Below are 13013 nucleotides of genomic sequence, written 5' to 3'. Positions count from 1 at the left end.
TCAACACAGAATCGTGGGCTCTACTTCAAAGTTGTACTTACCTTAGTGATTTTACCCTCTACATGTGAAGTGTCCACAAGGGTGGGGCTGAGATGAGCCAGACCATCGTCTACCCCCACCAACACTCCAGGGGGAGCGGGGGTGCTCTGGAACAATGGTCAATCAACAAGTTAAATAATGGATATATGATAAATTGTCAACAAATAATGCTCTAGTCTATCTCAACAATTTTCTTCAATTATAAAATTCAAGGTAACAGTTGTAACTTACATTGTTGACGTTTGTAGTCGGTTCAGAGGTGGCTCGTCCTGTCGGAAGACCCTTGAACTCTGTACTTGGACTTACGACCATTTCCGAGTTGAGAGTGACAAAACGAGATGTTGGGGCGAGCTTGAAATGCAACTTGGACTTTCCACCGTCCGCATCACCTGGGAATGGAAAACATCATATAATATCATACTCTCACAACGGGTATACGTAGATACTTGGCTTCACCAAAAAAGTTCTTCCATCTTAATCTTCCCTTAGATCTTCAGATGCTCCGATTCTCGTTAAAGCCGCCTTCTCTTGTTCCACAATTTTTGCAATGGTCTCATTCTGTATGTTTCCTTAACATCTGTTTTCTTCTGAATGTCATAAGTAAGGGTAAAACATAACTGATTTATACTCAAATTTGATTATATCGAATGATCTTCGAATTTGTTTAACGAGATATTGTAATGTGGAAGATGTTTGAAATAGTTTGCCTCTTCCAATCACAGAGTAAAAGTTCAAACGTAATAATCTGTAGGTTAAACATTTTTCCAAGGGTTGTAATTCGTAAACAAGCAGTTTTCTTTGACACAGTCAATTATTAGCCTATATTTTACGTAAAAGCCATAAGGCTGATTATTGGGGGTTTTTAAGGGATCTTACCTGAGAAAATTTTAGTACATGGGCTTGTATACACACACACACATATTCTTTAACTTAACACACAGCTCATTTAATACAAAATCTTTCATTTACCTTCAGATACATCAGGCGTGTCCAAATCTGGTTCAGGTACTTGGTCGTCTGTTACTCCTCTGAAATCATAAAAATACAATTTTCAATATTTATTAGTAGTATTAGCTTTTTAATTGAAGTAAGAAAAAGAATTTCCAACAAAATTTTGGTCTTTTCATTGGTTTAAAATTAATAATTGTTTAAATTGTTGCATTAACACTTAAAGTGCCGTTGACATGTTTGAACATGAAAATTGCATTTATTTCAATGTTAAGCAATGGCGGGAATTCCCGTCATCAGCACCCAATGTGTTAATAGAAAGTTAAGCATTCATTGATGAAAAATCTACAAGATTACCAAAACTTTATATTTAGAGACAAGAAAAATATTTATAAACTAGCTGTTGTATCCGTGCTTTGCAATGGGAAGTGGAAACGAAATAGAAACATTTTGATCTTTACTTCTGTAGCTACACTTTTAGAAACACAATTCGACCTTAATGGCATTTTTAGAAACTTTATGGCTTTTAAATCTGGTGAGAAGTGGAAACCGCAATTTTGGTTTTGATTAATTTGAAATCTTGAATTGTCTGGCTAGCAAGTAGTTGTAGTGCTTGCTTCAAAACTGAAGAACACTTGTTCCGATTTCAAAGCAAGTTCGTCATTGAACCCACGTTCCATTTGTCATTGGACTACTTAATGAGACTAAGACTAGGGTTTTGATCGTTCCCCAACAAAAAAAGTAAGAATTTCACTGATGTTCATAAAAATTGAAAAACATGTGTTGTACCTGATGTCCTTAGTGATCACTGATGCAGAAGCGGCCTGCTGATGCTGTTGCTGCTGTAGTTGGAACCTCGCCTTCTTCTGCGCCTGCGCCTGTAGCCTCAACACCTGCGGACTGGAGCCCCACGAGTACAGGCGGTTAGACACGGCCAGGGCTAGCTGTGAGGAGAGTAACACAGGGGAGCATCAGACAAGAGCACTGTTTAGCATACACAAGCCACTAAACGAAATGAACACTAGGCATAATGCACATTACGGGTGAGTCGGTGGCTCAGTTGGTAGCGTCACAGACTTCGGGCCCAAGGCAGCGATGACGTGGGTTCGGATCCTGGTCACTGCGACTAAAATTTATCAGTAAACATCACGTTCGTACTGTACCGTCTCACCCCTTGCTTTGCTGGATACATTCCACGCACAGATCTGTAGTCTATGTGGACGGGCAAATGCAAAGTTAAAAGAGGTCGCCAACCTCTTAAAAAAAATATATAAAAAAAAAATTAAAAAAAAAACATTGGAAGTCCTTGGAAGACTTACAGGGAACCAAGTGACTGTCAATGTTGAAAAAGAAGCCAGTGCCTCAATATATTCAGATTTTCTTTTGTTTTGTTTTTGGTGAAGTGGTATGACTACAAGTTTTAAGGTAAGCCTTCTTATCCTGTAATTTGTCTCCTTAATTCTCAGGTAGTAAGACCTTTCCAATCAAATATAACACCTAAGGTATACTCACATTGTGGAAATAGCTCGTGGAGATTGATATTATCTTCTCCGGTAGCCCAAACACTTGAACAGGACGGCTGGATTTGAGGTTGGAGCCGGTGCCTAGTTGGCCAAACACACTGGACCCGCACGCCCACACACGCCCAGAGCTGCTGAGCATGAGTGTGTGTGCGTGACCTCCACTGCATGATACTATCACCTGTCACAAATAGGGGGTTTTAATAACGGGACAGTACTTATATCCTGAGATTTCAATTTGTGCAGATAAATTTTGACATCTCAGAACAGATCCCGAATATCAAACCTTGAAAATATAGTCAATGCTATAACATCAGTAGACATCCTTTGTAAGTGTAATAAATAAAGTGGATTCTAAGTTCTGCCAACCTATGTATTTTTAAAACAAAATATCCCACAGTCTAGAATATCATTTGCATCGTAGTTTTTTCAACTCAATTTCACAAAATATGTTGTTAGCAACATTGTTTGATGGATATTCAATTAAACCCCTCTGGGGTCATTAAGACAATAAAGTAAAGAGGTCCCAAGTCAAGGTTTTACTGATAAAATCTTATTCCCTTTGAGTAGAGTACGATATAACATAGTAACTACTTTGTTGGTATTACAAAGCATAGTAAAATGTTCTCTAAAGTACAAGAGTACACATGACAGAAGATTACATTAGCTCGCTCAGAAGTAACTGGGACAAGAAAGACACATCAAAACAGTTGTTGTACAATGATATAAATACTTGTCTTTGCAAGATACCAAGCAATGGTTTACTTCAGCATGAAATAGGCTATTGGCCTAATGTGTGTTTAACTGTTGAATGGGGGTAGTAAGTAGAACCAACAAGTGGTAGGTTATTACCTCAGAGGACAGTGCTTCTATGAGCGCAGGGTAACAGCAGTCTTCAACATTGCCGTGGCCCAGCTGACCATGTACACCCCAGCCCCAGCTGTACATTCTGCAACATACAAATGTTAGTATGAAGCTGTTCCAGCAGGGATGGTTTATACCACTCTTTTATGGCTAATTATCAAATACTCTTCAGTAACATCCAACTACTCAGTCCTTCCACAAGTACAGAGGAAACACTCTATGTTTCACAAGTGGTGTCTAGGATAGTCCAACACAACCCCCCCCCCCACCCTCATGTACTACAACACTCACAGTGGAGGAAGACCCTGTGTTCTGTACAATAGCAATTTTTGCACAGTGCTCGCTTCTAGGACTCTTCCTAGCTCGCCACAAGTATATTACCGGCACAACATACCAGAGCTAAAAGTGCACGGTTGTCCCATAAACATGTTTCCTCTGTACCCTACTTCTCTGTAGGTTAATTAAATTATCAACCTTAAATGTTGGTGTCTGCTAAGTTACCTGCCAGCAGCAGTTAGAGCCAGAGAGTGATACTGTCCTGCGACCACGGCCACAATGTTCTGGTCATACAGTCCTTCCACTAGCCTCGGCTCCGAACTCTGACTTGTAGGTCCGACACCTAGCTGTCCGTACCTCGACGACCCCCACGCATACACCTGTCACAATCACCAGAAATGTTCATAAGTGTGTCAAAGGAAAAAGATTTAGTGAGGTGCATTTAAAAAAATGTAAATACATTCAGGATATAAACTTTTAGATTTATATTTTGAGTTTAAATAACTTTATGATTGGCGATATATGTGTTGGTGATATAATACGGATGAAATAAAATTTGTGTTCTAACATTACTTGATAAATCTATAAAGTTAATAAAACAAGGTGTTTCCCTGTTACATCCCCTTTCCAGCTGTGTTACTTAACCGATTTTTAGGACTGAGGTGTCATTTTAAAGCTTACGATCTAACAGAGTGACAAATGGTAACTATAAAGGTAATTTCCATGAGGGATTTATCCCCTTAGTGTTTGATTAATTTCAAGAGTTCACTTTCAAAGATTCAATGTTACTAACCAAAAACCGTTTAAATGTGAATTTTAATTTACACGGAAACTGATTGAAGTAAGTTAATCACTCTTTAATGTAACAAATTGATTTTATTGTAGAATAATAGTGAGTTGTTTTTGCTTAATAATAAGTGGACGTAAACATAATCTTTGAAAAGTAAAATGCTATTGCATTATTTGTCTTGACTCAGAAACATGTTTTAGAACTCAATTTAAATGTTCAATTCGTGCAAGGGTCCCCACAAACCAAAAAGTAGATACAAAGAACTGTTACATTGACTATCGATCTTAACTAGTCAAACTAAAACTATATATTTTTATGTTATCTACGCAATCAGCATTTTTAAAGATTTTTAAGGAAACTGTCTACACCCAGGTTTAACGTAAAAAGGTTTTACGTCCTTTTTTTGTTGGGTAGCAACATTCATTGGATTTTTAAAATTTAAATTAATTTTATCTAAACTCAAACATGTTGACAAAAAAACTATTTGTATAGAAAGTAAACAGTTATCAAGTTATCAAATAACACACACTTTACATCTACAAAACTATAACTCCCTAGCTCCTTTCATTGTGACATCTTATTGATTGACTCACCCCGTTGGTAGTGAGCGCAAGTGTGTGCAGTTTACCACAGCCTACACTGACTACTTGCACCCCCAGAGCTGGAAACAGTGGCAGTGGTAAGGGTTGTAGAGTCTGGCTAAGGGTGGGTCCCACACCTGCAAAACAATACAACAATGATCATTAAGTTCCAGCTATTGTGATATTGTGATGTAGCACAATAGTTTCTGCATCCAATTTTCTAACAGTAAATAACATTTTACAGCCATGCTGTGCAAAAATTAATCTGTCAGATTTGGTGGAATGGAAAACAAATGTAAAAAAAACTACACTCACAGTGACACCACTTGTAAATTCACTCAACCCCCTAATTCCATAACTTTTTGACTCCCCTTTTGAATATAATGATTTCAACTATTAACAATTGACTATCCTCACATAAACTTATTGATCAGAGATTTCCCTACTTTTTTTCTGGCGTACCACTTCACAAAAAGAAATTATTTTGCATACTACTTAATAATGTGGAAGTAATGTATTGAAAATGGTACCATTTATTACTTTGGAGACCTAACTAACCCATTTTCAACCACGTATCCTGTGAATGTCATATATACACAATGAATTACTGACTACAATACTAGGTTCTGAGCGAAAAAAGTTGAGATTTCACTCATGTTGCTTGAGTTCTATTATTGCAAGTCAGCAAATAAGTTACTAATATTAAAATGATAATACAGTATCTTCTTCGTTCTAAGATCTTGTTCACTACACACAGTTGCGGATTGGCCATGAACTAACACTGAAGGATCAGCTCAAACAATCTTAACACACAATAATCATATTTTTATAATGTCACCCTGTACCAAAGGTTGGGAACACTACATATCAATCTTAATATTATCATACTGTGTTTCTCTTACCTAGACATCCATTAACAGTGTAGCCCCACATATACAGCTGTCCGTTCCTCACCAAGCCAACATGAGTGTATCCACCACTCACTGTAACCGGAGATAGGCTAACTGGCTCCTGTAAAAATTATTGATATTTAAACATGTAGCCTGGATAAACCCATGGTTGTAATTTTTTTTATGAAAAACGTTTTTGTGGAAACACACTGGTAAATCAAAAGAAACATTGTTTTATATCGGAATTGTTTGATAAAAGCACTATGTTAAAGGTAACATACAGTTTAGGCTTAAGCAGTTTATTTGTTTGAATGTCAGAAACGAATCCAAAAACAAACATGGTTATATTTTGAAGGAAAGCCAAAAGGCTGGTTGAGAACTTTTTTGAAAATGGATAGTGTTCATCTAGCTTATCCGAGAAACATAAATTTGAACAGCTAATAGATACACAAATAAAACATAACAAAACACAGATTTTCCGTCTTGATGTAGGACTTCTTTAGGGAATAAATTGAAGAGAAATGTCATTTAGAATTAAAACTGGAGTCTTTTCTAGAACTACGGTTGTCACATAGAGGAAACCATTTATGTTTTGTGATCTTTTACTAGTGTATCTTACCCTCTGAACTCTTTCTTATTTTTACCAGGTAAGATTGCTGGACTCTATATATTTCCAAAACAAAAATAAACACTTGTAAACAAACTATGTTAAGGCAGAGGTAAGACTAAAAAGGATCCTTTGTCTGCGACAGGTAAACCTAGAGAAAACAAAAGTTGGAGTGCTGAAGTGAAAGGTCAAAGGAGGTTAGGAGAAATCTAGACCTGGCAGAATATTATTCGCAAAAAAATAATCAAGAACAGAGTGGCTACAGGAGTAAATAAGCGAGGACCTACAATTCAAAAGGTCGCTCTTACCTTGGTAGACTGGTCGTTGTCGGAGTGATGGGATGGAAGGTCCACCATGAGGTCTGGGCTGTAGCGACTACTACCACCAGGACGACAGTGGCCCAGGTACAGACACACCAGCAGGTAGCTGGTTAACCAGTCACTCAGAGGGAACTGGGAATCACCCTGGGGCAAAAGCAGTGATACCATTCTACAGCAACCAGTAGTTATTTACATTTAAACTACAGTACAATCCCGTTAATCCGTCACCTACGGGACCAGGACCATGGTACAGTGAAAAATTTGGATTATCTGAGGAACAGTTTGGGTTACAGCTGGTCATTTGGGCACAAAAGATTATTACAATGCCGCGGTGATTGTAAAACGTTTTTTACATATGTCAGGATCACAGAAGTTGATTATGAAATCACCGTGATAGGGTTCACGGATGTAGCAGAGGTCTTTCACAATGTCTCAGCTGTTTTTGGTTCAAATAAAATCAAATTGAAAGATATTCACATATGTTATTACACATTTACATGTATGGTGTCCATGTTAATATACAATAATGTAGTGATGGGCGGATCCAAGAAAATGTCCAAGAAAGGGCGGGTAAAAAAAAAACGTAATTAACAGAATGCCAATTTAAATCACTCTGTTTGAAATTAAATAGGTAATGTTTAAAGATTAGTACATCTTATATATAGAGTTATCTCCAGTTGAGCCCATAATCTCTCATTTTTTGGGGACACTAAAACTTTTCAAAATCATAAAATTAAACTTTGTCCTAAGGTTACTATAATTCGATCTTGAGTATGCTTAATCGTGGTTTTTACATGCAGCATCCAATTTATTTATGCCTCAACCACCTCTCGTTAATCTCTTCCTTAAATTCGTTCCAGGTCCACAGTACTGATAGACGGGTATGTGAAGTTCTACAGGTAAAATACCCAGTGTCTGTGTACAAGAAGACTGTACTGTGTTCCAACTTAGAAAAATATGTATTAGATGGGGGAGTCTTGACTTTTTTAATCACCCTGTAAGGACACAGGAACACAAGACCGATTAACCAGATAACACGGCGGTACAAATTATTACCGGTGGAAGTGCATATGCCGGGCTATCATTACTGTGGACCTGGAACAAAATTCGTTGGTTAAAATTATTACCTGTTTAAGTGCATATGCCCGGCTATCATTACTGTGGACCTGGAACAAAATTGAAAAAACTGCTATATACAGTACTGTGTATTTGCTCAACTCTCGATTGTCCGGATTTTTCGCAATCCGGACCGGACGTCCGCCACATTAGTCCGGATGAGCGTACATGGATACAGACAGCTTTACGTTAGTAAAAAAATCGTGGAAAATCTGTCTTGTAAATGGATACAGCAGCTTTGTGTTAGTATAGAAATCGGGGAAAAATCGGTTTTGTACATGGATACAGACAGCTCTGTTAGTAAAAAAATCGGGAAAAATCGGAAAAAATCGAATCCATCAAAACCGGATCCAGCCCAAGATTCAGAATTCTTTTGGTCCGATCGGGTGCCGGTTCCAGCTCGGATCCGGCAGATCCGGTAGCCCGATATCTGGATCAGACCATCACTACAATAATGTTTAAAATGTTCAGAATGTTACATGATTTGCCACTATTAATCGTACCACTTTAGGTTACGCTATATTCCAAATTTTAAGATCTACTCTTTTAACTTCTGCTAGTTTAACCCTTTCAGTGCTAGGCCAATAATTCATATTTTGTAAGACTTTTTTGTTTGCCTTTTAATTCCATTACACGTTGTTGAATTTTAACTGTCATGTTGTCACTATTTTATTAATTAGGCTAATTTTGAATAATAACACAATAAGAAAATATATAAGAAAGATAAATCCCGGTATTTGTAGTAAACATCAAATAAAACTTAGTTTTTGTTGTAATTTTCCTGGTTTTCCTATAAATTTTTATGTTCTGATAGCATTATTTGAAACCGAAATCTCACAAAATCAAAAGACATATAGTTTACAATGTAATATTGAATTTAACCCTGATTTAGTTGGACAAGGTTATTGTAATATAGCAATTTTAGGGAAACTAATGTTTTGCAGCAAAGTCTCAGGAACACATTTACTACTACTAAAACTAAAAGATTGCATCTAAATAGTCCGTGACTAGCTGGTGCTGCTACCTAGTAACGCATTGAACAACCATCTGCAACGCCATCTGTTCGCAATCGGTGGTGACAGCTTAAATACCGGGTTTTGACTCCCCAGTCTTCAAGCACAGATAGCCGAGAAGGCTAGGGCGTGTGTCACTTGGCCAGTGGCATTCGTCTGCTCGGGTTCGAATCCCGTCCTGTGTGGCAAATAATTGGTGACCTGTGTGTTTGTAGCGATATACTACAACCACTGGGGCATAGTGAGGTGTTCATAATCCTTGGTTTAGACATACACCTCGAAATCATCGGATTGGGCGAATCTTTTAGCTAAGTGGTTGGTAGTGTATCCTATGAACATGCAGGTCACCAATGGCCGTTTTGCTATTTTTTTAAAAATAACCTTCCTCTCTCTATCCCTTAGGGTTTTTTTAAAACAACGATATATCGTTTCATATCACTCAAAGGGGTAACAGTGTTAGCGAATATCAATTTACTGTTCTAAATTCTAATACTGTCGACCACTTACAAATCTTCATCTGCCAATGACAAAAATCATGTAACAGTCATTATTATTACATACCAACTATTATAACGCTGCTTACAATTTATGACTGGACTAGTCAAAATTATACTATCACAAGTATGTGTGAAGAAAAAAAATACCTCATCTATCACAAAATAATTTGCTTAGACCGTTATACACATTATTGGACAAATTGACGTATACTTCTTTGTTTTAAGATTGTTGTTACTAATGTAACCTAAGCTTATACATAATAAGTAAGTACTTTTATTTAATGAGATACCTTGTCAGTTTTAGCTTGACTGGTCTTATTGGAAGACTCATCCAGTAATCGTTTAAGGACAGGTCTAACGGAAGGCTGAGATGGGTCGTACAGATTGGCAAACCTCTGTAAAAAACACCATTGATCAAATGCAAAACAATATCACTATGGTATGATAAAATTAATAATGAATATTTGTAATAAAAAAAGAATTGCCATGTCAAAGAACAATGCTTACTCCGATCCATATAATTTTTTTTTGTTTTTAAGAGGTTGGCGGCCTCTAGAGTCCATTATATAGTTATACTCATTGCAAATATAGCAGATAAAATAAAAACACAGAGTTACAACCAAGGTCATACTTACTTGCAGTATAAATGGACTGAACGCTGAAAGTCGAGATTTTACAAAACCCATGTGAAGTTTTGCGAAATCAGGATTAACAACCAATGCTTGAGCGAGGTTTGTGTTGCTCATACACTCCCAGAATCCCTCACACACTGTTAACAAATGAGTAACACCAAGTATTAATCTAAGTAACAATCTATTACTTAGAGTATTGTCAACATTTTCCATTATGATTGTCACGTTATATCATTTGATTTGAATCTTTGAAGATATATTTGCTAAGTTAAAATTCACAATTTTCTCTTTTGCTAACATAAGATATGTTGCTCCTCTGTTCAATTTAAAAAATAAATTAAATTTCCCACAGAGCCACCAAGCCTGTTAGTTATAACTGCATTTCTTTCCCGGTTTTTCCCTACGTGGGTCAATCCTATTGCGTACTTTCCAAATTAAAATTAGATTTATTTGCCACAGGACCAATGTAATATGATGTTTTATTGTTTTACTAAAAAAAATATGTAAATTCATTTAGGGAATATTTCAAAAACAAGCTTCTTTAGGCTATTAAGGTTATAAGAAAAATCAATATCCCCTGATATCCGCTACACTACAATACTTCCAGATATTGACCAGGACAATCGATAAAGACCAGGATTTCTAGGACACCCATTACATGCCAGAATTCCCCAGACATCTAGTAAATTCCAAAACACATACTACATTCCAGAATTGCCATGACACCCACTCATTATAGTGTTTAAAACATCCACTACATTTCCATAAAAACCAACCCACAAAATTCCTATATTTCCAGAACACCCGCTACATTTCAGAATTTGCAGGTTCCCAGAACATTCCAGAATTTCCCAAACATGCACTGAATGCCACAACCCTTACTACACTCAAAGGTTTCTAGGACACCGAATAAATCCATAATTCCATGATTTCTAGGATACACACATTCCAGGATATTCATGATACCAACATTTCAGGATTTCCAGGACACCCACTACATTCCAGTATTTTCAGGATACCCACTTCATTTCAGTTTTGCCAAAACACCCACTAAATTTCGGATTTCTGGATTTCTAGAGGAATCCTGTCTCGTCCAAACAACCCGCTTCACACTTCACCATCATGTACTCACGTTCACAGTTAAGCGTAGGTGTGTGTTGGCAGTTGATGACACGAGCCAGGACGTCCAACACGTGAGTGGCAAGTCCTCGTTGGTCACACAGGTACTCCAACACCGTACACAGCCCGCTCTGACCCACCACGCTGACTGCCAGCACCTCGTCATAGTGGTGATTGTCTCTCAACAAGCCCCTGCAAATTACAGCACTATCAATACAGAGTAGGCCTACGTTCTTTTCTTGGTTAGGTTAGGTTACGGGGCTAGTTTTAGTCAGCTAAGTATGGTTAGGTTATGCTATGTAATTTAATTTTTCGCAAATTTAAGAATTTTTTAGGGTAAGTTTATTTTTAAAGGGGTTTATTTCATCCTGGCACCAAAAAAAAATCAAAAACTTTTCATTATACAAAATTATTAATGTATTTTACCGTCACTGGTCCGAAAATTTGCCAAGAAAGTTTTTTTTTTATGTCAGAGTAAGCTTCCAACCCCAAAGATCCTTCAAGCCAAGCTAAAAAAAATCATTATGCTCAACCATGTACTAAAATATTAATTTAACCAAGTCAAAATATACATAAACTAACCAAACTTTTCGAAAGGGTGTGATTTACGATGTGAAATTGGGACCAAGCACTTGTGTTATGTTTTGTTCGGTCATGAAAGTTTGGTAAATGAAGAGGTTTTCAGTTTTCATTTACATTTACATTCCTTGCTTTCCTGAGTTGTTTGTACTTTTTCATTGTGACTGGTAATTGTAGGGGTAGCCCAGTGGTTGTAGTCTTTGTTTGTTAGCTTTATTCATCAATTGGACCTCGCCGACAAGTTTTTTAAACTTGGTGAGGCCAAGCTGTTGTAATTTCTTTAATAAATATATTTGAATTTGAATATGCATAGACAACTATCTTGGTTTAAACACTAACCTGAACTGGGTCATGATGTTATCGGAGCTCTTGGCACGCAAGCATTGTTCTGTGAACGTCAACACACTGAGGTTTGCAAGATGGAGACTCTCGGTCTGAGACAGAGGCTGAGACGTCTGCAAAAGACCCGTGGTCATAGCCAGTAGCTGTTGAGTGAAGCCAGCACTAGCCATGTGTAGCACACTCTTCACTGGTCGACACTACAACACAATATAGGCCTACTCATGAAAAACCAGGATAGTACAAAATCACTTGACGTCTTTGTACATTTTTCACTTTAATAAATTACACAATATAACAACTTGTATTTTTATTAATGTTACCTTGTTTATTCTGTCATAAACTATGCTAAGCTAACCTGACCTAACAGCCGCATTACAGTGAAAAGAGAAAGAAGTCTTATTAAAAAACCTTTAATTGTTATTTGTATTACCTGAAAACTACATCCGATAAGATATAAATATTAAACTAATAATTCATTCGATAATATCTTAGGTTCTCTGCGTAACTGTACCCGTGAAAACCACTCACCACTCAGTTGTGTGAAATACATTGAAAATAGCCACATAAATATGTGATAAAATATCAAATTTCACACAGTTGAAAGAACGTAATTGAAAAACACTAAGATAACTTTATTACTAAACTTTTCAATTTCCTAAAAGTTATTGACTATCGACCAGTCTCACCCTAGCTAGCTTGTATAGAGTGACAGCACTGTCCAGTTGTCCGGCTTCCAGCTGTTTTTCTGCAGCGGTCTCCAACAGCTGTTGCAGGTCCAGCCCGAACATGTGACACAGCCGCTCCGCACGCTCCAACTTGTTGGGGTTCATCACACACGCAAACACCACCTCTCGGGGGGATTTCCTGTGACAGTGAATCA

General features: G+C 37.2%; 1 protein-coding gene across 1 annotated transcript in view; it reads right to left on the bottom strand.

Annotated features, from left to right (window-relative positions):
* Positions 1-13013, bottom strand: part of LOC128995735 (uncharacterized) — a 37596-nt gene that overhangs the window by 11912 nt on the left and 12671 nt on the right. Inside the window, exons 12-27 of the mRNA XM_054420752.1 lie at positions 12820-12997; positions 12131-12330; positions 11226-11404; positions 10097-10230; positions 9752-9856; positions 7963-8001; positions 6824-6979; positions 5921-6029; positions 5031-5155; positions 3873-4027; positions 3360-3456; positions 2500-2688; positions 1777-1931; positions 1009-1067; positions 271-428; positions 42-146 (exon numbers count right to left, since the gene is read on the bottom strand). Of these exons, the coding sequence (XP_054276727.1) occupies positions 42-146; positions 271-428; positions 1009-1067; positions 1777-1931; positions 2500-2688; positions 3360-3456; positions 3873-4027; positions 5031-5155; positions 5921-6029; positions 6824-6979; positions 7963-8001; positions 9752-9856; positions 10097-10230; positions 11226-11404; positions 12131-12330; positions 12820-12997 (2143 nt within the window). The remainder of the gene's footprint in view (positions 1-41; positions 147-270; positions 429-1008; positions 1068-1776; positions 1932-2499; positions 2689-3359; positions 3457-3872; positions 4028-5030; positions 5156-5920; positions 6030-6823; positions 6980-7962; positions 8002-9751; positions 9857-10096; positions 10231-11225; positions 11405-12130; positions 12331-12819; positions 12998-13013) is intronic.

This window comes from Macrosteles quadrilineatus, unplaced genomic scaffold (assembly GCF_028750875.1).
Source record: "Macrosteles quadrilineatus isolate MER2022 unplaced genomic scaffold, UCM_ALF_1.0 Scaffold_5__1_contigs__length_97177068, whole genome shotgun sequence".
NCBI classification, from domain to species: domain Eukaryota; kingdom Metazoa; phylum Arthropoda; class Insecta; order Hemiptera; family Cicadellidae; genus Macrosteles; species Macrosteles quadrilineatus.
The sequence above is the reverse complement of the archived record's forward strand: the minus strand, read 5'-3'. Positions and strand labels throughout refer to the sequence as shown.